General features: G+C 34.4%; 1 protein-coding gene across 2 annotated transcripts in view; it reads left to right on the top strand.

Moving 5' to 3' along the window:
- The window catches only part of hdac6 (histone deacetylase 6), a 50,613-nt gene that overhangs the window by 22,127 nt on the left and 1,389 nt on the right, over positions 1-27,097 (top strand). For both annotated transcript variants that reach the window (XM_087264226.1, XM_087264225.1), the window contains exons 17-26: positions 2,469-2,595; positions 3,963-4,091; positions 6,729-6,897; positions 6,989-7,191; positions 12,924-13,116; positions 15,215-15,364; positions 15,593-15,767; positions 18,723-19,081; positions 20,691-20,831; positions 23,815-23,961. In XM_087264226.1, the coding sequence (XP_087120352.1) occupies positions 2,469-2,595; positions 3,963-4,091; positions 6,729-6,897; positions 6,989-7,191; positions 12,924-13,116; positions 15,215-15,364; positions 15,593-15,767; positions 18,723-19,081; positions 20,691-20,831; positions 23,815-23,961 (1,793 nt within the window). The remainder of the gene's footprint in view (positions 1-2,468; positions 2,596-3,962; positions 4,092-6,728; positions 6,898-6,988; positions 7,192-12,923; positions 13,117-15,214; positions 15,365-15,592; positions 15,768-18,722; positions 19,082-20,690; positions 20,832-23,814; positions 23,962-27,097) is intronic.

Here is a 27,097-nt window from a genome sequence, read left to right as displayed (position 1 = left end):
TAGCATATTAATATTTAATAAAGATGCTAGTAACCCTTTACAATAATTTCAATTACTTATGCATTACTAATAATGAGTATATTACTCATTAGTAGGGCCAAACAGAATCTGCGGACATTTTTTGCTATTTGAGAATTTTGTTAAAAATCTGCGGAATTATTTTGGGAGAATTATAACTAAAAACTTATTATGAAATAAAAATAAAACAATTTAAACTTTTATTTAATGTTTACAATGCAAATCCAGTTAGATTAACTTTATTTGGTAAACAAAGAAAGTCTCTCATGTAATATCTCTACTAAAAGGCAGAAAATATTACTTTACAAACTGTTTTATAAATTAATCTTATGAATATTTCCATATTAGTCAATATTATTGCTAAAATTAATTTAAAAACGGAATAAATATAAATTTACACACATTTGCTCAAGTAAATAAGCAGAATCAATGATAGGCCAAAAATATGCGAAAATCAGAGGAATTCTGGGCCCAATCATTAGTATACTGCTGCAGTATGTACTCATGTTTGTTCATGTTAGTTAATAAACATACAGCAGTTCGTTGTTAATATTAGCTTAATTCCATTAAAAAACATTTGCATTGTTTAAATCTGTTTATTTATTAGTCTTGAAATTCATTTTAGATTAATAAATGCTATATATATATATATATTTATATATATATATATATATATATATATATATATATATATATATATATATATATATATATATATATATATATATATATATATATAGTTTTTGTTTTTTTGGCTTTTCTCAAAATATGATGCATCTTGTACATTAGATGTACATTAGACGATGTAAAAGAGCCATCATTGTGAAAAAAAATCTCTCAGCTTTCATTTACTTTTGAACAAAAACTTAAGGTCAGAATTTACCTGGAGTTTTAAATAATTTTGGTCTTTACTGTATATTATATTATATTATATTATATTATATTATATTATATTATATTATATTATATTTTATGTTATATTATATTATATTATATTATATTATATTATATTATATTATATTATATTATATATTATGTTATATTATATTATATTATATTATATTATATATTATGTTATATTATATTATATTATATTATATTATTTTATATTATATTATATTATATTATATTATATTATATTATATTATATTTTATGTTATATTATATTATATTATATTATATTATATTATATTATATTATATTATATTATATTATATATTATGTTATATTATATTATATTATATTATATTATATTATATTATATTATATTATATTATATATTATGTTATATTATATTATATTATATTATATTATTTTATATTATATTATATTATATCATATTATATATTATGTTATATTATATTGTATTATATTATATTGTATTATATTATATTATATTTTATATTATATTATATTATATTATATTATTATATATTATATTATATTATATTATATTATATTATATATTATGTTATATTATATTATATTATATTATATTATATTGTATTGTATTATATTATATTATATTATATTATATTATATATTATGTTATATTATTTTATATTATATTATATTATATATTATGTTATATTATATTATATTGTATTGTATTATAATTATATTATATTATATTTTATTATATATTATTATATTATATTATATATTATGTTATATTATATATTATGTTATATTATATTATATATTATGTTATATTATATATTATGTTATATTATATTATATTATATATTATGTTATATTATATTATATTATATTATATTATATTATATTATATTATATTATATTATATTATTATATTATATTGCTCTCTATAATAAATCTCTGTTAAAAAATATTTTAACTAATTTATTTTCAAAATTATTGTAAAAATCATAACGATTCATTGGTGTTTCATTATATTATCCTGTTATCTGCAGATAAAATGCATCAATGAGCCACAAAGCTTTTTTCCCAAAGCATCATTTAGCACTTTTATAAAGGAATTTGCAGACTTGTTTTCTGCTCTTTAATGCAGGGGTTCCCAAACTTTTCAGCCCGCGACCCCAAAAATAATCATATCAGTGGCTCGCGACCCCCAGTTTTCAAGGTGGTTGTACTGTAAATATGTAAACGTTGCAGACACAACTATAGGCATATATAAACACGAGCTTATTGACAACACAAAAATGCAACAGTCTATTAGCCATATAATGTTTTTTAAAGTCATTTATTGATTTAATTACATTTTGCTATTAAAATTGAAGTCTGATGGCTGATTGTTATTTTTATGTTGTAGTTTCTTTAATGGAACTATTAACTATCTTCTGTGGGTTGTGAATAAAATCTGGTAATTCTAATAGTTTAATAAAATTTATTTGAGTTATTTGAGGGGGTCCCGACCCCCACTTTGAGAACCACAGCTTTAATGTCTGTGTTTGTTTGATGACCTTCAGAAGGTGGTCCTCTGTCTGAAGTCTCCCCCCTGCCCGCTCCAGTATGTGCAGAAGTAAAGGTTTCTTCTCCGATCACTGGGCTAGTTTATGACCAGAGAATGATGCTTCATCACAACATGTGGGACAGGTGAGAGCAACCTCTGCAAAATTACATGATCACAGGGCTCCCACTGATCATGCAATTTCTTGAATATCAGGGAATTTTTGAAAATCTATGCCAGACATTAAAATCAGGGAATTTTTATACTTTTTTTCCCCAAAGTCATGGACTATCAGGGATTCTTTTGTTTGTTTGTGTCTTTAAATTATAGTTTATTTTTTTAATAGTATTTCAAGGTCTATTATTTATTGTTTTTCCTCATAGTTGCTATTCAAGTTATGCAAAATGATACTCAAGCTAAAACCATTTCAATTTTGTTATTATTTTAACACTATATTATTAATACACAGTTGAAGTCAGAGTTATTAGCCTTCCTGAATTATTAGCCCCCCTGTTCATTTTTTTTCTGTTTAACAGAGCAGATTTTTTTTAACACATTTCTGAACATAATAGATTTAATAACTCATTTCTAATAACTGATTTATTTTATCTTTGCCATGATGACAGTACATAATATGGTCCCTCTATGGTACTATGTGCTTGCATCAAAATATAAATACAATGTACTTATTGTGTTCATAATGTATTGCAGAAGACTTCTGAAGCTATTGAGGTAGGATATGGGTAAGGTTAGGGAAAGGTTTGGTGGTATGGGTAGGTTTAGGGTGTAATTATAAATTATTTTATAATTATAAAAGTATATAATTTAATAAAAGTATATAATATAAATAAAATGTATTTACACAACAATCACATTGTAACAAATTATTAACTTCATTGTAAGTACATACTAGTTATGGCCACTTAATATAAAGTGGGACCCATAATATTTTACTAGATGTTTTTCAATATACTAGTATTCAGCTTAAAGTAACATATAAAGGCTTCACTAGGTTAATTATGCAGGTTGGGTAACTAGACCAGTTATTGTATAACAATAGTTTGTTCTGTAGACTATTAAAAAACAAATATTGCTTAATGGGGCTGATAATATTGACCTTTAAACGGTTTAAAAAATTAAAAACTGCTTTTATTCTAGCTGAAATAAAACAAATAAGACTTTCTCCAGAAAAAAAATATATATATTATCAGACATACTGTGAAAAATTCCTTGCTCTGTTCAACATAATTTGGGAAATATTTAAAAAAGAAAAAAAAAAACTAATAATAACTAATAATTTTCACATCAACTGTGTAAGCACCACAGCAGCTTATTTTTTGTTCATTAAATGTGATGGAAGTTTGGCTTTCAGTCAGTGACAGTGAGGTCAAAATCATGGAATTTGATATTTGGCCTAAAGTGGGAACCCAGAAGACTGACAGTTTTCTCAGTTGTGTGTATTCTATGTATACTATACATAATATATCAGATAAGAATGCATTGATCCCTACAGTCATCATCCAGAGCTCCCTCAGAGAATTTCACGAATCTTCTCCCGCCATGAGGAGTTGGGCCTGCTGTCCCGTTGTCATCGGATACCAGCTCGCCTAGCAACAGAAGAGGAGCTGGCGCTCTGTCACAGGTGAGGTGCTTTCAGATCAATAAATCCATATTGATCACATTCATGTGTCTGTATTTCATTTCTGTCATTAGCTATGTTTCCATCCACCGATTTTTATGTGCATTTTGGATATTGGATTGAAAAAAATGTCAAGATTCAATTATTCATTTGTTTTTCGGCTTAGTCCCTATATTAATCAGAGTTCGCCACAGTGGAATGAACCGCCTTCTTATCCAGCATATGTTTTACGTAGCGAATGCAATCCATTACAGGGAAACACCTATACAGTCTCTTTCACACGTATACATTACAGCCAATTTAGCTTATTCAATTCACCTATAGCTCATGTCTTTGGACTGTGAGGGAAACCGGAGCATCAGGAGGAAACTCACGGCAACACGGGAAGAACTCCATGCAGAAATGCTAACTGACCCAGCCGAGGCTAGAACCAGTGACCTTCTTGCTGCAAGGCGACAGCACCTCCCACTGCGCCACTGTGCCGCCAAATGTCAATATGCACGTGCATTTTGAAAATGTGCATAAAATAACGTATGCACATAACTGAGTAGGAAAAACGTTTTATTCAATAAGAAAACTGCGAATGAACTACTATAGAAACACTTCTGCCAAACAAATTCCAGTATGTGAATTACAAGTCATGCGGTTTTGTTATAAGAGATCATGTGATGATAAAAATGTAAATGGATAAAACAAACAGGCAGAGCACATTTTAAAACATCTGTAATGTTGTTTTGGTCATTCTAAATTACCTTTACCGTTTGAGTATTAGTGTTCTTATACTTTAAATTACTTCCAGAATTGTCAAGAGCAGGGGTCACCAATCCCGGTCCTGGAGGGCCGGTGTCCCTGCAGGATTTAGCTCCAACTTGCCTCAACGCACCTGCCTGGATATTTCAATTATACCTAGTAAGACCTTGATTAGCTTGTTCAGATGTGTTTGATTAGGGTTGGATCTAAAATCTGCAGGACACCGGCCCTCCAGGAACAAGTTTGGTGACCACTGGTCAAGAGCATCTGTGCTCCACATCTTATGCCTTCAAACACCACCACACGTTCATTGCATTTCGGCATACTGTCTTCTGAGGCACAAGTCATTTATTAAAGGGCACCTATTTTACCCTCTTTTCAAGATTTAACATGACTCTTTTATGTCTCCAGACTGTGTCTTTAAAGTTTCAGATCAAAACACCCATCAGATTATTTATTAGAACTTTTAAAATTTTGGATTTTCTGCTCTAAACACTATGTAGCTGGTTTTGTGGCCTGTGCCTTTAATGCTGGTTCTCCCCGCCCACCGTTCCCACATGCCTCAATCTCCGCCTCCGCTGCGTCAGATTAACATAAGAGTGACAAATATGAAGGAAGCAGATCTCATGTAACCTTTGTGAGAAATACTACAGTAAGAACTTTTTCTCAACGATTATTTAATGTATTTACTGTGGAGTTTATTCAAGCCTTTCTGCAACGACGAGTCACACACAGTGTCGTTACATAGTTCACACGCACACTCACACGGCACGTGTTTAACTTTGCACTGTTTTGCTCGGAAATGTGACAGGATACACATTAATATCCACTGCTGCATGGGTATCTGTTATGCTAATGTACAAAATAAACCTGATAAAAGTCCACAAACTGGGATTGAAGCATCTTCTTTTATAATTGTACTGACGTGCATCTGTGGTGATAAAGACGGTTAAATTGATGTATTTCATAACAAACATACACTGTTTTAAAAACATTTTAAACATGTAAAACTCATGCCTGATCACATCTGATGATGATTGATAGTCACCGCGAGCTGAACAGATCTTTTAATCCTAGTTGCTTTGTGCTTGTCCTGTCTTGTTGAAATGATTATCAACACTACGGAGACATGTTAATACGCGGCTGTCAATCAATTCAGTGGGCGGGGAAACTGCACTCCTACATCACGTTGCGGTGGGCCTCAAAATGGGAGGGATTTGGATCCTATTCTAACATCAGGAAATAAAAAAAAGAGACTTGTTGTGTTTCTATCACCCCAAGATGACTGTGGACACAACATACCAGCCTGATCTCATGAGAAAACGTAAGTATTTTACGTTTTGTCAGTTTAGTGGCTAGTTCTTCCGAATTCGTATAAGTTCAGTCTTAAAAAATTGTACAATTTTAAAAAGGAGGCATAGCACCCAACCTCACCCCTAAACCCAATCGTCATTGGGGGATGAGCAAATCGTGCTAAATTGTACGAATTAGATCGTACGAATTCATACGAATTAGCCCCTAAATCAAAAAGTTATGAATTGCCGTGAGATTGTGTTGAATATACCTACACACAGCTCTGTCTAAACAGATTACTAAAGATGATTTTCATCATAGATGCTTTTTAAATAAAGAAAAGATTGACGCAGCTTCTCCTTGCGCAGTAAATTCTGGTTTAATGTTGATATTTGGTGCCAGTTAATCAGAAAGTGGCGATTATGTTCTCTTTGACTCGTTGGATGAAACGGTGCTTTATTCGTTCGTCTTTTATGCGATATTCCAGTTTCGTGCATAAATTGAATTCACATCTTTGGATGGAAACATAGCTACTAATATATCATCTCTGTGACTGGTGAAACTAATGTTGATCATTGCTGGTTATCTCTGTGCTAGTTCCAAGCATATAAGCATCATTAAGAGTTCAGAGCACATGAAACCCAGAGATCTAAACCGACTGGGGGACGAATACAACTCCATTTTCATCAGCAATGAGAGCTACACTTGTGCCCTGCTGGCTGCTGGCTCGTGCTTTAATTCTGCACAGGCCATACTCACAGGCCAGGTATGACATTTTGGGATTTTTACAAGCAATAATGTCTCGTCTTGTGCTTGAAAATATCTTAAAGTCCTACATTGTTTGTTTGGTTCTGTAGGTGAGAAACGCTGTGGCTATAGTCCGTCCTCCGGGTCATCATGCTGAGAAAGACACAGCTTGTGGGTTCTGTTTCTTTAACACAGCCGCTTTGACTGCACGCTATGCCCAGAGCATCACGCGTGAATCTCTGCGCGTCCTCATCGTCGACTGGGACGTTCACCATGGAAACGGCACACAGCACATCTTCGAGGAGGATGACAGGTTTGTCTGGTGTTGCCATCAACAATAATCTCATCAAATATCTCATCTCAGTCTTATGCTGCACGGACATATTTTTGTAAATAGCCAAAAATACATATAGTGCTCGGCATAATTGAGTACACCTCAGTTTAAAAATGAATATTTTTATCCATTTCTCAGTGAATATAGGTCATGTATTTTAGTGCATTTGAACAAAACAGATTTTTAAACAGATATATTTATTAAAATAATATTTTAGTCATCGAACATCTTTAGAAATTGAAAGATAGTACTTTAAAATTAACAAACAATTAAAAAATTACAAATTTTCAACAAAATTGTATACATTTTTTGCTTTTTGATTTTTGCTCATTTTATTTTTTTATTTCATTAACATATAAATTTGGGTGAACAAATTTTGGATTGTATTCACTCCAGATTTAGATTCAGTACTGACTAATCTAATGCACAGTGCTCAGCATATATGAGTACACCCCTCACAAATCTATCTTTTAAATTCATATTTTTATAGGAAGCTGTACAATATTATTTATTATAAATTTGTGTATTTACATTAGGTTAGTCAGTACTGAAGCCAAATCTGGAGCTTATCTAACAAAACAACTTACGATAACGCTCCAAAAACAAGTACACCTAAATTGGTATGTTATAGAAAAATAACGAGGAAAATGAATTTAATTGTATCATCTTTCAATTTCTAAATATGTTTGGTGACTAAAATATTATTTTAACAAATATATCTGTTTAATGAATCTGTTTTGTTTAAATGCACCAAAATACATTGCCTATATTCACTGAGAAATGGATAAATATATTCATTTTCAAAATGGGGTGTACTCAATTATGTTGAGCACTGTATATGAACAAATATAATATTGCAAAGCTTCCTATAGAAAGTATGAATTTAAATGAAGGATTTGTCCAAGGTGTACTTTTATTTGTTGAGCACTGTAGTTTGGTTTAAAATTCTTGTTTTTTTTTTCTTTTTTTTGCTAAAAAATCGTTAGATCATTAAGACCACATTGCATAAAAATGCTTTGTAATATTGTACTATTGTAAATATTTCAGAACTTAATGTTTGATTGGTAATATCGATTGTTATGCACTTAATTTGACAACTTTACATTTTTTCTGTTTTTTAACAATATATAAACATACGTTTTTAAATCTTTTTTTTTTTTTAAATATGCATAAATGAGATTACAAAATTGCCAAACAGGGCTTGCTTTGTGGTCCAGGGCAGTGCTGAGCACGTTAAAAAAAGTAATTAGATATAGTTACTAGTTACTTCTCACAAAAGTAACTGTTACATTTGAACCTCAGTATGTGACTGTAAATGATGTACAACTGACAAACATTATTGCCAGGAGTACTAACTATATGAAATATTAAATAATAAAAAAAACATAAAAATCTAAAGAAACATTAAAAAAAGGAAAAAAAGAAACTACTAATAACTTTTTTTTTTTAAATCAGGTTACAAAATTGACACTTAGGACTGGCTTTGTGGTCCAGGGCAGTGTTGAGCACATTAATTAAAAGAAATAAGCTATAGATACTAGTAACTTCTCACACATACTAACTGAGTTAAAAGTTAAATTACATCATTTTAAAAGTAATTAATTTACAGGGAAAGCAGTTAATGCTTTACTTTTTAAAAGGAAAAAAAATGTTTTTTTTACAATTATATTACAAAATCTATTTAGATCAGTGTGTGAGATTCCTTCCGCAATACACAATAGATCAGGCCACAATACACGATCTCTCAATAAAAATCCAAGCAAAATTAATTCTGTCATTTTTGACTCTTTCTCTGACCTATAGAATTAAATAGGTTTTAGGGCTGTACCCTCGAGACTTTGGTATTTAAGAAGTTGACTCTTTTGTTTCATTAATTAGTTTCTTTGCATTTAAAAAGACCGATGATATGGATTTGTGGTCAGGTTCAATACACTGGAGTGTTTAACTGCTCCATTCTATCAATAAAAGCCTCTCTGTGAAGTTTCATTCATAAAACAGTCAGCTGTAATGTGATTAGTGGTGCGTCATAAACATGAATGCTTCTGAATGACTCATTTTTGTAGTTTTGTTTCATGTGAAAGTGTATTTGTGCCTGAAAATATGAATGAAGCTTAATATACTGTAGATGAACTTAATATGATAATAATGGTAATATATTAAACCAAATATTATAATTATATCTAAAAATGTATATACTGTAGATGAAAATAATTTAAATGAATGAAAGATATCATTAAAAAAATAGGAAAATGAAAACTCATTCACAAAAATGAAACCTGATTCTTTTACTGACACTAATAAAATTACTTAGTAAATTAATTATAAATATTATAATTTTATTTATTATAATATTTATTAAATACACCAAAATATATAAAATATCAAATATTATACAATAATGATAGTATTAATATAATAATATTATTTATTTATATATTTATTTATTTATTCTTATTATATATAAAAAATTAATATGCCATAGATGAACATAACTTTACTGAAAAAATCCAAAATACATCATTAAAAAATAGGAAAAAGAAAACTTATTCACAAAAATGTAACATGTTACTACGCTCATTTTCATTGACACAAATAAAATTACATGGTTTCATTAAATGCATTTAATTAAAAGTTGACAGGCAAGAGGGGGTTGTGTCATGGCAATTTAAAATCCCGTCACTAAATTATATAGAAAGAAGATTTTATTCTCCTGCAAGAGAAGGTAAGACAGGAACACAGTACACACTGCAGAGAAAGGTAGCGCTTTCTCTCTCTGATGTCTATTCTCTCCAATCTCTCTAAACTGCCATACTTTTCCACTCAAGACAAGGAAATTGACAAAATAGGTCTAGATGACACACTCTTTTCCTCTTCATGTATAACAGACGCCTTCTTTAGGGTATCTCATACTTCTGGAAAATATTGTGCAATACCCCTCCCCTCTAATTTATTTACTTACTTACTCCCTGGGCCATATACTTTATATTGAAGTTGATATTTAAAAATGTTGGTCTTTTATAACATCTCAGTTTTACGAGGTGGGTCATAAGCCTAACACTCAACCACCAACCAGGAGGACCAGGACATACACACACACTTTACAGACAATTTAGCTTACCCAATTAACCTAAAGCGCATGTCTTTGGACTCTTAGAGTAAACCCAACCCCCCAGAGGAAACCTACGCCAACAGGGGTAGAACATGCAAACTCCACACAGAAATGCCAACTGACACAGCTAGAACCAGCGACCTTCTTGCTGTGAGGTGACAGCTCTACCCACTGTGCCACTGTGCCGCCACAATTTGATTCTTCATTATCATTTAAATTCTAGACTTAATAGCTTAGGCTTGTCAGCGTGTTTACATACTGCTACTCTCTGTTGATTTGTAGAGCTTTTTCATCCTAACTTGTAAGTCACTCCGGTTAAAAGGGCCCGCTAAATGAATAGATGTAAAATATGCTAAGTCATCACATCTCTCACACTAGTGCCCCCCCCAAACTGTATCTGAAGATGAAAAATATGCTTATGTAGCGCCCTCACCGCCTGATGAGGGACAATAATGTTAATAAAAACACAGGAAACACGGAGTTGCTGCTGCTTCACATACATATTTCCTGCACATTACTGTTACACATATACATATACATACATACATACATACATACATACATACATACATACATACATACATACATACATACATACATATATATATATATATATATATAGATATATATATATATATATATATATATATATATATATATATATATATATATATACACATTATAACCAACAATGGGAAAAAATAACACTTTGTGACTTTACAATTACTTTTTAACAATATTCCCTTTGTTAGTTGTTATGTTGATAAATATATTATACAATCACTCGACCGTTTCTTCAGTTGACATTTAAATCATCACTGTTGCCACAGGAATTACAGTGCAGAGCGTATGACATATATACAGTTAATACAAACTCTTATATAGATTTATATACACTATCAAGTGAATTTAATAGATGACACTTGTTGGTTTCATATCCCTAACGTATATTCAACACATTTTGACAACGATTTCAACATTTCATACCTGATGAGGGACAATAATGTTAATAAAAACACAGGAAACACGGAGCTGCTGCTGCTTCAGAGTCTGTGTAATGTTTGAGCAGCAAGCCCCTCCCCCTCATTAGATATACAGTCCACAGGCAGAAGTAGCCAATCGGAAAAATGTAAAACGTTACATTAATTTACGATATTTATTTTCTATTTTCTTCTTTATAAAACAAAAGTGTACAGACTTAGAAAGACAAATACACTCTGATTTTCAATTTGTAACCACTTCTCTTACACTATGTTTCCTCCACAATTTATGTTTTTAATATATCCTCTTTATGCTTTCACATGTATGCATCTGTTGGTTTGTAAAACCGCTCGCAGTTTATTTATTTGGGAGGTCATAGATTGCGGACTGTCCCTCTGTGTCATGGTGTCCCCCAGGGTTCGGTACTCAGGCCACTTTTGTTTAGCATTTATATACTACCTTTTGGAAAACCTTTACAAAAATATGGCATTAATTATCATTGCTATACTGATGACACAGATTTATATTAGTACATATCCTAATCTATCTGCCTCACTGTCGACACTTAACGCCTGCTTGGTGGAGATTAAAGCCTGGATGCAACAAATCTGTCTCAAATTAAACAGCTCCAAGACTGAGATTTTACTTATTGGCACACCCTCTAGTGTTAATAGATGTGGCAACCTTAAGTAAACAGTCGATGAATCTCTTATAACTTCTTCTATGCAGGTGCGAAATCTTGGTGTCCTCTTTGATGCTCAGCTTAGCCTCAAACCTCATTTTAAACAGTACACAAAAACTGCATTTTATCACTTACGCAACATTGCCCGTATCCGTCCTTTTCTCCCAACACCAGATGCTGAAAAGCGTGTCCATGCTTTTATTACGTCTCGTTTAGATTTTTGTAACTCTTTATTTGGGGGTCTGCCAGCCAATTCACTTAAGATCTTACAATATGTTCAAAACTCAGCTGCACATGTGTTAACCCACACATCATCTGGCTCTCACATTACCCCTGTACTTCAGCAGTTACACTGGTTGCCTGTTAAGTCACGCATCGATTTTAAAACCTTGATTTTAACTTATAAAGCTGTTCATGGTTCTGCATCTGATTATATATGTGAACTGATATCTACCTCCTCTTCCTCTCGCAATCTACGTTCTGCTTCGGGGCTCACCTTGTATCAGCCCCGTTGCAAACTTAGCAACAGAGGCAGGGCATTCTCTTATCGTGCACCTAAATTGTGGAATGCTCTCCCCACAAACATCAGAAACGCCATTTCCCTGGACTGTTTTAAGAAACTTCTTAAAACTCATCTTTTTATTATTGCTTATAACTTATGAGACCTTCTTTTAACATGTATATTTTTATCATTATTATCATTCTTACTTTTTTTGTGTATTTCATACTCTTCTGTGTTTTGATGCTCTTGTTAGCGCTTTGAGTTTGAGAAAAGCGCAATATAAATTAAATTAATTTAATGTAATAATAAATATAAATTATTATTATTATTATTATTATTATTATTATTATTATTATTATTATTATTATTATTATTATTATTATTATTATTATTAAATACGGGCCTGTCGTCTATCTGTCTTTTTTTATTTCTCCCAGTGTTCTGTACATCTCCCTGCATCGCTACGAAGATGGGGCATTCTTCCCAAACTCAGAGGATGCTAACTATGATAAGGTGGGACTGGGGAAAGGCAGAGGATACAACGTCAACATCCCCTGGAACGGAGGGAAAATGGGAGACCCAGAATACATGGCGGCTTTCCATCACTTAGTGATGCCCATAGCAAGAGAGGTAAAATTACAGTGGCGGAGAGAGCTTAATGTGCTGCAACTTAAGAAAACACATGCAATTATAAAAAAACTCCTGCAAACAAAGAAAGATCTTTTTCTGTTTGACATCAATAATCACAATCAGGGCTTTACATTAACACCCGCCAAATGCAGGTAGATTTAAGCTCTGGCGGGTTAGACAGACACCTCCACTAGCCACTTTTGCTGGTTGGAAATCTGCTACAAAGTGTAGTTTTCTTAAAAGCAGTGTTCGACAATAAGCATGGCCCAATATTCGTGCAAATGTGAACTTAGAATTGAGAAGCAGCACGACTGACAAAAATAACTATGTTCGCACGAGCAAAACAACAAAAAAGAAGGTAAATACCTAACCAGAGGATGATCACTTGCTCGCACAAGTGATGTGATGCGCGCGAGTGTTAAAAAGTGCACGCGCTCCCGTTTACTTGCACAATGCAACCATGCCTAGAGGAAGCGCAACTGGTGCGATCTGTTCCCTTTGAAATAGACTGGACAAAGAGAGATGTTCGTTCACCCACAGACAGTCCTGCTGCTTTCAAGAGCTCAATACACATACTGTTTTGTAAGCAGCAGCAGTCACTGCTTTCATTTTAATAATTCTTTGAACAGGTTATTAAAAGGCCTATATTAACCGTGTGCACGTGAACATCCTTTCATTATCAGACATGGTATGTTTCACCTGCTTTCTTTCGCTTACAGTTATTTTTGTTAATATGGTTTAATTATATTTTTTTTACAATAACATTGCTTTAATGGGAAATTACTCCCTGTTTATGTGAAGTTAACTGGTGATCTGGGACTTTTAGCCAAGACAGATTACAGTGCATTGTTTAGATTTATGACAATAGTTATTTTTTAAATTTAATGTTTTTTTTTAAAGAAAGGTTTTGTTGAATTAAAAATTGCATATACAGTTGAAGTCAGAATTATTAGCCCCCTTTTGATTTTTATATTATTTTTTAAATATTTCCCAAATTATTTTTAACAGAGCAAGGAAATTTTCACAGTATGTCTGATAATATTTTTTCTTCTGAAGAAAGTCTTATTTGTTTTATTTCGGCTAGAATAAAAGCAGTTATTAATTTTTAAAAAACATTTTTGGGACAAAATTATTAGCCCCTTTAAGCTAATTTGTTTTTCGATAATCTACAGAACTGCCTTGTTCACCTTATTAACCTAGTTAAGCCTTTTAATGTCACTTTAAGCTGTATAGAAGTGTCTTGAAAAATATCAAGTAAAATATTATTTACTGTCATCATGGAAAAGATCAAATAAATCAGTTATTAGAAATAAGTTTTTAAAACTAATATGCTTAGAAATATGCTGAAACAATCTTCCCAGAACAGAACAGAAATTGGGAAAAAAAATAAACAGGGGCGCTAATAATTCAGGGGGGCTAATAATTCTGACTTCAACTGTATATAGCTATATTTTCCTTGTTTTTACACATTAAAAAATTGTGGCTAAGAAATACTTATTTGGTGTGGTCAGAGATCAATTTGGTAAATGCTTAATTTTGAGCCCTAAAAAGTCATGTGAAATAAAAACTGATTGCATTGCGACAACCCATTTGCTCATGCACACTTAGCAAGCTAACAGACAACACACACAAGAAGTTGAATGAGAAGGCATGTGGACATAACACAACATCTAAATCAAGGCATTTTAGCATGCCAAGGTCAAATTTATGCATATAAAATATATTATTCCAACAAGAAAAGTGTGGCTAGTGAAAATGGTGAGTGGCTAGTAATGTTGGGAATCTACTAGCCACAGTGGCTGGTGATCAAATAAGTTGATGTCAAGCCCTGCTCACAATGTAAACGCATAAAAAAGTGCTGCATTTTTTCACAACACATGCAAATAGCACGGAACACAATATAAATGTTTCAAGGGGAAACCCAGCTATTTTGGGTTTGGTTATTTAGGCTAATAAAATACAATAGACAATGCAATTGTGTAATCAGGATGTTAAAATAAACAAAAAGAACTCACATTTCGAAGATCACCTACAACTTCACTGAGCAATAGTCACTGCAGAGTAAGCACGTCTCGTTTTTGGGTTTTCTGTATTCTAGTTTGCCCCAGAGCTGGTGCTGGTCTCTGCTGGGTTTGATGCAGCACGAGGTGATCCGTTAGGAGGGTTTCAGGTGACCCCGGAGGGCTATGCTCACCTCACCCATCAGCTAATGAGTCTGGCTGCGGGAAGAGTGCTTATCATTCTGGAGGTGGGTTACATTCACAATCTTCTTTTGAGTTTTTTAGTGTACAGTGCTGTTGTTGATACCTAAAGATGTGTGTCTGATGTTAGCTATAATAGGATTGCAATGATCTCAGATGAGATGATGCAAAAATGCTAGCATCATTTATTTTGACTGTGGTATATTCTAAACTACAAATGTCCAGTAAGTAGAATTTCTTGGATCTGATTTGTTATTTAACTCTTTTCATAATAGGGTGGTTATAACCTCACTTCCATCTCGGAGTCCATGTCCATGTGCACCAGTATGTTGTTGGGAGACTCTCCGCCTTCTCTAGACCACCTGACCCCTCTGAAGACCAGCGCCACTGTCAGTATTAATAATGTCCTGCGTGCTCACGCCCCCTTCTGGAGCTCTCTTAGAGTCAACAGTGAGTTTGCAATCTCAGAATGAAAGAAAGTATACTCAGATTGAACTTTAAAGGGACAGTTCACTCAAAAATTAAAATGTCCTCACCATCTCCTCACCACACCCTAAGGGGCCGATCACACCAAATGCACTTTTACGTTCTAAAAATGTTGCCAAACATTGTTGACAAGACAAAAAGAAGTGCAGTGTGTTTTTTTATGTCACTATGCAGTGACTGAATCAGCTGTGTATTGTGCGCGAGTGCTCCTGTTGATATTGTTATAATTGTAATATTTATTACTATTGTGATATTCAAGATTTGTAAAGTCATACAGCACCAGATAACCTGAACACGGCGACCGCTATTATCTCCTTCCTATTCAAAAGCGTATTTGTCTTGACAACACAAACACTGCTGTCACCTCAGTGGAAACTCCGCCTCTTCTTTCATTTGATTGGGGAGTAAAAAAGACGCGAGTGACATAACAAGCTTTTTCCACTTTTCATGTGTTTTGAAGGGCCATGTATCCCCCGTCTCAGCAGGGTGTTTTCACACCTCTAGTTTGAAAAAAGTCAGGAAAGTGGGTGAGTCTAGCTCTGTTTTGGTGAAAGTGTCAAAAGAGGGAAGGATTTGCATGAAAAGGGGAGTTTCCGTTCAAGCACAGATTTTTACAGAGGCAATACAACACTCAGACGCAGGAGAGAAAGACAGTGTGTTTACATGGACATCAGTAATCGAATTATTTGGCCAATGAATGTTTTTTCATCTGGAAGCACGCAACGGCAAAACACAAGGGCACAGCAGGCGGTTAAAATGCGAGGCGCACAGAGCGCATAAGCAGAATGCAAAAAGCTTCTGGCCATTAGTAAACCATTCAAAATATGGGCCTCTCAATGTAAAAAGTGTGTTCGGTGTGATTGACCCTTAAAGTGGTTCTAAACTTTTATGAATTTCTTTCCTCTGTTGAACACGAAACAAGATATTCTGAAGAATGCTGTGAAATGCAGTTATCAACATTAGTGTTCTCACGATATTGATATTGGTACAAATCGGTACTGAAATTTAAAAACCTCCATTTTCTGCTCGCGGTGAAGAATGGTGAACTGATGACCTTCATGGCCAATCACAGTCATTTCTGTTGATCACGTGAAAACAATGGCCAATCAGTCGTGTTTAAACATGTCATGAAACCCCCGTCTCAGCAGGGTGTTTTCACACCTCTAGTTTAAAAAAAGTCAGGAAAGTGGGTGAGTCCAACTCTGTTTAGGTGGGAGTGTCAAAAGAGGGAAGGATTTGCATGAAAATGGGAGTTTCCATTCAAGCACGCACTGATTTTCACAGAGGCAATATAACACACAGACGCAGGAGAGAAAGACAGTGTGTTTACATGGACATCAGTAATCTAATTGTTTGACAAATTATTAATTTGTCGACTTTAATTGAAATGTGTATAGACTATCCTCTCACAAAATGTAGCGAAAATCCTACACAATGGTAATAGTTTGATTGCGGTGTTTACATGTTTACATTCAGAGAGCAGCATTTGAACCACATCTTTCAGTCCATTATATTGTAGTGATATTAACGTACTGTAAAATGAATAACTAAATAATTTTGACTAAGGTATGTCTTTAAAAACTGAAAGAGTGCTGCTGACGAAACTAACTTTGTTATCTGAATAAACAAACAAAGCACACTGATCACACACTTACCAAATCTGTAGAGACAGCACAATCAACGCCAACTGGAGCCTCGTCTTTTTTAAAAGAAGATGAGTGGCAAATCCATTTTCACCATTTCCAGATGTGAAAAGCTCTCGGGTAAAAAATGTTCCTTACAAACATATTTTTGTCGCGTGTTAGCACACCACTGTAATCCACACGTGAGTCCAGCTGCGCTCTCATAGCAGGAAAATGAAAACAAAACCTTTGTTGCAGCACATTTATAAATGCAACACTGACGACCCATGTCTCCAAACAGTTCTTCCACTCGTTTTAATTACAATTGGCAACACAACCTGGAGTCTTTCTGCCATCTGAACACTGTAACTGGTAAAAACAAGTCTTCGAAGCTATCATGCATATTAATGAAGTTGCACTTCATACACAATAGAGCGCGCTGATTGGTTCGAACCAAGTCTTTCTCATGAATTAATGCTGAAAGCTCAAAGACTACATGCTGTACTCGCTGGTACAGACAGCTAGTCTACACACTGGAATTTACACAAGGATCGCCATGATGTCAGTAATATGCAGATTTTCGTATGGCGTAATCTAGCAACATTTATCGACGTTTCCAGCAGAGCTTGGCGCCCTTTCATTGAAAATAGTTAGCAACACTGATTATTTGTTTTGTAACTGTTTGGCCCCGAAATTGCAGGATCGTCACAACACTAATCGACATCCATAGTAGAAATAAAAAATACTATGGAAGTCAGTGGTTGCTTTTTTCCAGCATTCTTTAGTATATCTTTCATTATGTTCAATAGAAGAAAAAAAACACACTGTATTTGGAACACATGAAGGATGAGTATAAATGTTTCTAATTTGTTTCTAATCCAAATATCTAAAAAACCTTAAAGCAAAACATTTAGTCTTGTTTTAAGACATAATGTGTCAAAATTAAGTGAGTTTTTCCTTAATACAAGCAAACTAATCTGCCAATGGGGTAAGCAAAATAATGTCATGTTATACAGAAAAACTGGATTATTTATCTTACAGCTTTGGCAGATTATTTGCTTGCTTTAAGTCAAAACTCACTAAATTTTGACATATTATTTCTAAAAAACAAAAAGACAATTTTTTTTGCTTTGTCTTGAAAACACTTCTTGATTTAAGAATGCCTAGATATTTGGAGTTAGAAAACCTTTTTTGCAGCGTAAATCATGACAGAATGTTAATTTTTGGGTGAACTATCCCTTAAGGAAATGGATTATTATTTTAACACAACCTGCTTTTGTTTGCATGTTGAAATCAGTTCCAGAATCTCTTCGTTTGTCTCTACCTTCACCTAAACCAAAAGGCAAATGTACACCGGGGGGGAAGGGTAAGAAGTCTCCTCGCCAATCCACCCCTTCTCAGAGTCCCGGACAGGCAACACATCGTTCCGACCAATCCGGCTTCGATGAGCTCACTGCGGATCTGCTTTCTCTGAATCTCAACACCAGCACCTCATCTAACACCAGCCCAGAGTCAGTCGCTGTTGGAGGAGCCAGGCGGAAGGTGAAACCCAACACACACAGAGTTTCAGCAGGCCTGGAGTCAGAATCACCCCTAAAACTCAACCCTGAGAAAGCCGGAGCTGGAGACGACACAGATGTAAAAGCAGAGACACCTGTAAGCAATCTTTAATCAGTCCCTCCAGGAGTGCAATGGATTTTGATATATATATATATTTTTAATTATTGAATATTAATTTTTTTTTATGATTGCATTTGTATTTATGGGGCGGCATGGTGACTCATTGGTTAACACTGTCACATCACAGAAAGAAGGTCGCTAGTTCTAGTCCTGGCTGGGTCAGTCGGCATTTCTGTGTGGAGTTTGCATGTTCTCCCCATGTTGGCATGGGTTTTCCCCCCGGGTGCTCCGGTTTCCCCCACAATCCAAAGACATGCGCTATAGGTGAATTGGGTAAGCTAAATTGTCTGTAGTTTATGTGTGTGAATGAGAGTGTATGGGTGTTTCCCAGTGATGGGTTGCAGCTGGAAGGGCATTTGCTGCGTAAAACACAAGCTGGATAAGTTGGGGGTTCATTCCGCTGTGGCGACCCCTGATTAATAAAGGGACTAAGCCGAAAAGAAAATGAATGATTGAATAAATTTAGACAAACTACTCAGCTCACGTACTGTTTTTAGCATAGTAAATAGTATGGAAGTATGTGATTTCGCAGCCTGACGCAGTTTTTCATCAGATCTTCTGACCAATTAAATGCTCTCTAGTATCTGACATGCCCCGCCCCCTTCAAGACGATTTTCATTTGTTTTTCTTTTGACGCATATGAGCTTAACCACTCTCACTGGCAGAGCTGTGATAAAAAACTAAATGCTACTGGCTGCTTTTGAAAAAAGGAGTAGCTACTCTACTGTATTTCCCAGTCTCATCAAACAAAAATGCTCATTTCAAAGCACTTCAGCTGTCAAAAAATCTGTCATTTTAGGCTGCAAATATTTAAGTCCAGGAGCAGCTGTCTGACTGTCAAACTCAAGCTGCGTCCCAAATCGCATACTTATGCACTATTCCACGCCATTTTGCAGTATAAATAGTGCAAGTAGTGTGTTCACACTGAAAACTCTAAAAATAATAAGTGCACTTTAATTACCCGGATGATGCACTCATTCAGCCGCTAAAAAGAAGTGTAATGATGGACACTTCACGCACTCTACGACCGCAGTTTTGCTCACGTAGCTAAAGAGGCGGATCTATCAGGCGCACATGTACTTTATTTATTTTTGATTGTGAAAGCAAAATTCTCCTACGAGAGTGATTATAGCGCCTCCCGATGGTAAATGCAGTTATACTCATGGCAGGTATTATTTGATAGTTTGGTCATTTATTTCACTAATTTGGCAACGGTCAAATGTCATCAGGGAAACGGTTTGAATTTCCGCTTTATAAAAATACATTAGTGTGCCATTTGGTACAACACTACATACATATACTATGCTGTTGAGTGTGTAAGTGCATGAGTGCAAAGTGTATAGTGTGCTATTTGAGACGCAGCTTCAGTATTGGAGAGTTTTTCTCCAACACTAATTAAACACACCTGAACATGCTAATCAGTGTCAGGAGAAATCTATGAAGCAGGTGCATTTGATTAGGATTGGAGTTAAACTCTGCAAGACACCGGGCCTCCAGGACCAAGTGTTCACATCCCTGATCTAATGCCATTTGAAGTTAATTGACATGTAATGTATTGACGAATTAAACATGCTCTGTTTAACAGAACCGTTCGATCTCAGAGCCTGTGGTCACCTGTGATTCATCAGCCGTGAAGGATCAGGAGAGTTTAGTTCTGGAGGCTGCTGGAGGAAACACTGTGCAGTCAGTCTTAGAGCGCGTCTTTGGAGCACAAGCCACCGATGTGGTAAGCTGTTACAGTCATGGATTGAAGTTCAATTTGTTCTGAATGCACAGCTAGTGTTTTCAGCGAATGATCACCTTCTGGTGAAAGATTTATGTTACTGTTTTCAATTCAGTAAGCTTTCTTTTACAGCATCGATGGTGTAATTTAAGTACTATCAATTTGCCTCTCAATTGACCTATTCCAGCAAACGTCATCGACATTCGCTTTAAGATTTAAAGGGCTAACATTGCACCAGACCCCCTTAAGGGGTTTTGTTTGAAAGTGTAGAAGCTATATTTTATGCACATATGCATCACTTTGGTTTTTATACTACTGTACAAAAGTTATTTACACTTAAATACACAGTATTATGGATAACCGAGCTGGGTTTTGAACATTTGTTCGTTTTCATATTTTTTATATGGTTCATATATGACACATGTACAAGTTAAAGCTCAAATGGAAGCTCTTGCCGGTGCTCATACGGTTCTAGCATTCTTTTTACTGAATTATATTCACATATCAAACAGTTGTGGAATGAATCGCGCTGTTTCCATGGCGCAGAAGTGAAAACAATACATTTATGATCACTAAGCAGCCCCAGATAGCACAGACAGCTGTCATCTCTTACCTTATGCTGTGCGCTTCAGGGCCATTCTCCTCTGTTTTTGAGGTGATGTGCATGAGTAATCCTTTTATATATCTGATGTGGTCCAAACACAATGAATTATGTTTTATCAAACAAAAGAATAGTGAAATATGGAAACAATGATCGGTCCCTGTGGCTTGTACAGCACATTTCATCAGTTGGAATACAATAAATTTTGCATAGATTATGGTAGAGACATTTTTCTTTTTGTCTATGATTACAAACATGTGCAGGAACCATCAAAATTAATTACAGCACGCTAGACCACACAGAACCTAAAAAGATACACTTTCAAATTTGAGATTATATAAAAAAAAAAAAAGAATACAAAAAGCGCCTCTTTTGTTTAGGTGTTTATTATAACACAGACGACATATACAGTTATTTTAAACACTTTCAATAATGTTTTATGAAAATTCAAAGGGTTTTCTTTAAAATGATACCAAATTTTTTGCATTTACACCTCTATATGTGGATTTGGGAAGCTTTTAAATTTGGGTAGGCAAAATATAGGCAGAAATCCCAAAATAGCACTTGGGTTTAAGAGATTAAATAGACTTAAACATTCATTTAGTTGTTTAAGTGTAAAATGGGATAAAAGACCATCTCAACGCTAGCACTGTCAGTAGCAGCAGGCTAGCGCAGAAACTCCATTGAAAATACTGGGGTAATATTTCCATATTTTAAAGACATGGCAGGGACAATTTTAATTTAATGCAGTGCCTTGATTGATCACAGCATCTTTACAATTTTCTTTCAATAAACAAAACAAGATCCACTTCTTAAGATCACTGTTTTTTTTTTAAAGAAATCAGATCTTAAACGTGGCGATTTTTGTAATGGTGCGACAGTTTACAGGAAGCTCTTGGGTTGACAGACTGAAAATTAAATTAGGTTTGTGTGCAAATAGCCCATTGTCATTGCTTATAGCCTAGTGGGCAGTGTGCTGATATAGTGCAACTGTGTTGTGGGCGTCCCGGTTTTCAGAACTTTCCCAATCCCTTTCCTCTCTCTCTGTCCAAATTTGTTTTCGGTCAATATACAGTTCTATCATAATAAATAAAAGAAAGAAAGGTTTATTAAATATGGATTCAGATTTTTTTTTTTTTACGTTTTAAGTTGAGTAATGATATATGTAATTATATATGTTGAGCAATTCCAGTGTTACGGATGTGACATTTGCAGTATTTTCAAAACCACTGACCACAGAGATATGGCATCAGAAAAATATCAATCGGTAAACATATTTTAGATTTTAAATGAGGAAATAAGCATGCGTTATGGATGTGACCAAAAAAGTTTGCGCTTATACAGTATACAACATACTGTGTAGAAATTCTGTGAATTAAACTGCACAACCCAGTTATCTGACTAGTAGGAGGCAATGTGTATTGCAATGTGGTGTGCCTCAAGGAAGTTGTTTAGGACCATTGTTATTTTCTATTTTTATGATCTTCATTTGGTTTTAAAGCATGCAAGGGCAGTTATGTATGCAAATGATACAACATTATATCTACCAGCGGCATCAATTGAAAAATTATCTGATGATTTAAATGAGGAGTTACAATTAGTGGTAAAGTAGGTACAGAATAATAAAATGGTTTTAAATTTGACAAAAACCAGAAGTATTGTGTTTGGATCAAACTTCCAATTTAAATTTAAATCACAATTAAATTAGTCTGTAATGATTGTGTCTGTTTAACACCAGGCATGCATTAAAAGGACATTTTTTTGTATCCCGTTTCAAAAATGAATGCCAAGCAACGGACTGTAATGTATAGAAGAAAGAAAACATGGATTGAATTGCTATCAGACATTGCGTGCTTTGTAGCAAGTTAAATGAGGTTTAAAAAATCGTTTAAGAAATATTTAATGGCACAAAATTCTCCTGTATCGCCTCATTACAGCTAACGTGATCCACCCTCTCAGTAAGCACGCTGTTCATATGTAAATTTCCAGATGTGAAAACAACAGTGATAAAGAACCAGTGGCAAAGAAAGCTTAAGTAGATAAGAAGTGCTCCGAGTTTACTCAGTAATGTTGGTTTGTGTCATGTTATGTTTTAGTCATTGTATTTAATAATTACGTGGTTCTAATTGGTTATCACTTGTTATTGATTCTTTTTCTTATAACCTTTTAATTACAGTAAAATGTTTTCCTTTGCTGAGGATGTTCGCATTTTGAATGTCATTTAATAATTTCCTTTTATTTTGGGGTAAATGTGTAACTTGTTTTTTAGCATCAGTGTGGTAGATTTCCTCTTCCTCTGTCTCGTATGATTTGGTTTTACTCTGGGCGACAATATTGTTAATGTGAATTTGAGTGCTGATCAAGTAGTGTGGCTCTTGTTGCTAGGACACTATGTATGTGGTGGATCCGTTGCCATGGTGCCCACACTTGGAGTCAGTGCGACCGGTGCCCGCAGGAGGGATTGATGTCTTTCAGCCGTGTGAAGAGTGTGGAGGTGAAGCGGAAAACTGGATCTGCCTCTTCTGCTATAAGGTAACAGGCTCAAAATCACAGGCAGAGCAACATGTAGACTTACCGAACATGCATTCATGCAGGGGTCCTAAAGTTGCTGTATGTGCATTTTTGACTCTTCTAAAGCATAACAATACCATAATATGTTTGCAGATAATTAGGAAACATGCTGAGAGAATATATTTTTTTTATCTGAAAAACAATGCTGAAGTCAGATATTCTGGTTTGAAAATGTGTTTTCCATGTCTGTCTTTGTTTTGGTCATTTTAACCTGCCCACTGCCACTTTTAGCCAATTATATTTCAGCATCCCGGGTTTCCTTGTTGAAATAAACACATATTTCATTCATTCATTCAGTCAGAAAGGCTCTCAAAACATGCATCCCTGACCAAAATGTAACCTCTGGTGGACGGCAGCAGACTCCGAAATGAGACGCAGATTCAGAGTTCCACATGAGGTTATTAATTAGCAAATAATATAAATATCACAAACGTAACCATTAGGTGAGCAGGTTATATTATAACCCCGTGTCCTAACTACATGCTTCATGACTAGATACGCAGTGATAAGCAATTTGGCTGTTTGTACCTGACGAAACGTAACAGAAATTTAAATACAGCCATTCAGATGCACAAAATATGCATTCACTCATGAAATGGTAAGTTTCATAATCTATTTATTACACATTAAACATCTTTTAACATTATTAAAAATATTAAAATTTCAAATGGTTTATGTTTTCAAGATCTGAGTTGAAGTATCTGCTGCTGCTTTTATTAGTATGGCAATAAATGTCCTTCAAACTCACATTGTTGGCATTTAAAACTGAATAAGGACCAATCCCAATTCTACCCCTTAGCGCAGGGGTGTCAAACTCAATTCCTGGAGAGCCGAAGCCCTGCACAGTTTAGTTTCAACCCTGCTCCAACACACTTACCTGTAGGTTTCAAACAAGCCTGAAGGACTCAATTAGTTTGATCAGGTGTGTTTAATTAGGGTTGGAACTAAACTATGCAGAGCTGCGACCCTTTTGGATCTGAGTTTGACACCTGTGCCTTAGCACTTCCCCTTACCCCACCGCTTGTGTTGCGCGTTCATGGGAAGGGGTAGGGGTGTCCCAATTCTCTTCAGCTTGAAGGCGTAGGGCTAAGGGAAAAGAGTAGATACCCCTTGAAACAGATATTTTTTTAGGACCACACTCTAAACCAAGGGGTAAGAATATTTCCCAGAATGCACCAGCTACAGCGGCAGCATGGCTGCACACAGAAGTAAGGAGATGCACAAATTAGTATTTTTTTTTGTCATTATTATGAATTTTTACAACAAACGAGCACATGTTTTAATATATTTATAACCGCATTCGTGTTTTACTGTCATGCGTAAAAAAAGCTAAAATAAAAACCGCTACATTTTGCTATCTATAATCCCTAATAATAACTCCTGTACAGCAGTCCCACAACATTGTCGCTCAATGACCCTCAAATACCCTGTCAGAAAAGACTAGTGTATTTTTACAGGGTATTTGTACAATTTTTTATTTTATTTTTGTGTGCTACATAATGCACAGTACAGTAACAATCTTATTGCCACATTATGTCATTACAATCACATGATATGGTTGCCTTCGGTGATTTCCTGAAAATAAATCCCAACTGGAAAAAAAAAAGCACAACTGGAATAACAGCAGCACTGGCGATCATCAATCTCATATAAAGCAAGAGATCGCGATGACATAAGATGACGTGTGCAGATGCTGTAGTGCTGTCTCATTTCTTAGGGGTAAATTTTGAAGCCCTTCCCCTTCACACTCTGTTTCAAGGGCCAAGGGAAAGGGGTAGGGTTACAAAAATACAATTGGGATTGGGACTAAAGCACATGTGGTATACCTGAGGTGATCATTGTCAGTTTTTTGTTATTCACCTGTGAGAAATAGAAGCTTTTTTTTTTTATCAATTCGAGGTGTTGGTTAGAACAAAAACTGCTTTTAATATGGAGAATATTCCTTCTATCCCGTGCCGTTGCTTTTTATTTATAACACAATTTAAATCACTTGCTCCTGTCCTCAATCTGGCAACCAGCACTTGCGTTTGTTTTGATCCAGGAGTGCAATACCTAGTTCAACCACTGGGTGTCAAACTTTATATTTACTTGTTAAGTGTGACATCCCGCGAAGCGGCTTCCGGTTCCAAGCGCTCTATTCAACTGTATGGGGAGACTCATGAAATGGTAATTATAAACGTTTACAAAGCGATTTAATACTTTCTTAAAACGATTGAAATATATATGTCCATGCCTAATATCCGATGGCCAGAAAGTGATTAATTTTTTATAAATTGTTAATTTTGGCATTTCTTATGCAGCAAGCTTAGAGATTGTTGTGTACACTATGACTTTATATAAAATTAGCTTTAATGTGTGATATGAATTAAAAGTGATCATAAACTAATAATTTCTCGACTCAAATTAGTGGCTGCTTGGACCCGGAAACAATATTACATACGTCACCAACACGTCACCACTTAACAAGCAAGTACTGCATCTTAGACTTTGTTAAACTTACAATTGCCAGCAGTAGTAAACGTTGCGTTCGAACTAACAGTAACCAGTCCCTCAAGGATTTTGTAGGGTCTTTATTTATTTATTTATTTTTTAACATATGTGTTGGATGGTTGTTGTTTTCTTAGGTCTTTGTTTGGCCACAACTTTTTCTGTTTCAGCAAATGAGATTTTTGGACACATCTTATTTTAACATATATTTTAAGAGAATGTTTTAAAACTATTTAAAATTCAATAAAACACTCTGGGCCAATAAATTACAAATTTGACCTCTTCCCAACAGGGAAATCCAGCAACAATCAAGAATGCATGATTATATGCTGTCATGGCTTTGCAATCAAAAAATGTCATTAGTCAATGGAGCAAAAACAGCCACCAAAAAAACCAAAGGGTAGTACATTTGAACAGTACTTAAGAGTTACTATATATTTATGGCTTAAAGTGGTCATAAAATCAGTCATTTTATCAAAAATTGTGGCATTATTTGCCTCGATTTCCTGTGAAAATGCTCATTTGTGTACAATATTTGTTCTTATTGTTCATCTAAAGAACTATTTGACTCAAACTCCTGTAAAGACTGAGTAAAATTTGTGTATGAGCA

This window comes from Danio rerio, chromosome 8, assembly GCF_052040795.2.
Source record: "Danio rerio strain M-AB ecotype USA chromosome 8, GRCz13ab, whole genome shotgun sequence".
Lineage (NCBI taxonomy): Eukaryota > Metazoa > Chordata > Actinopteri > Cypriniformes > Danionidae > Danio > Danio rerio.
Note: the sequence above shows the minus strand (reverse complement) of the source record. Positions and strands in the feature narration are given on the sequence as shown.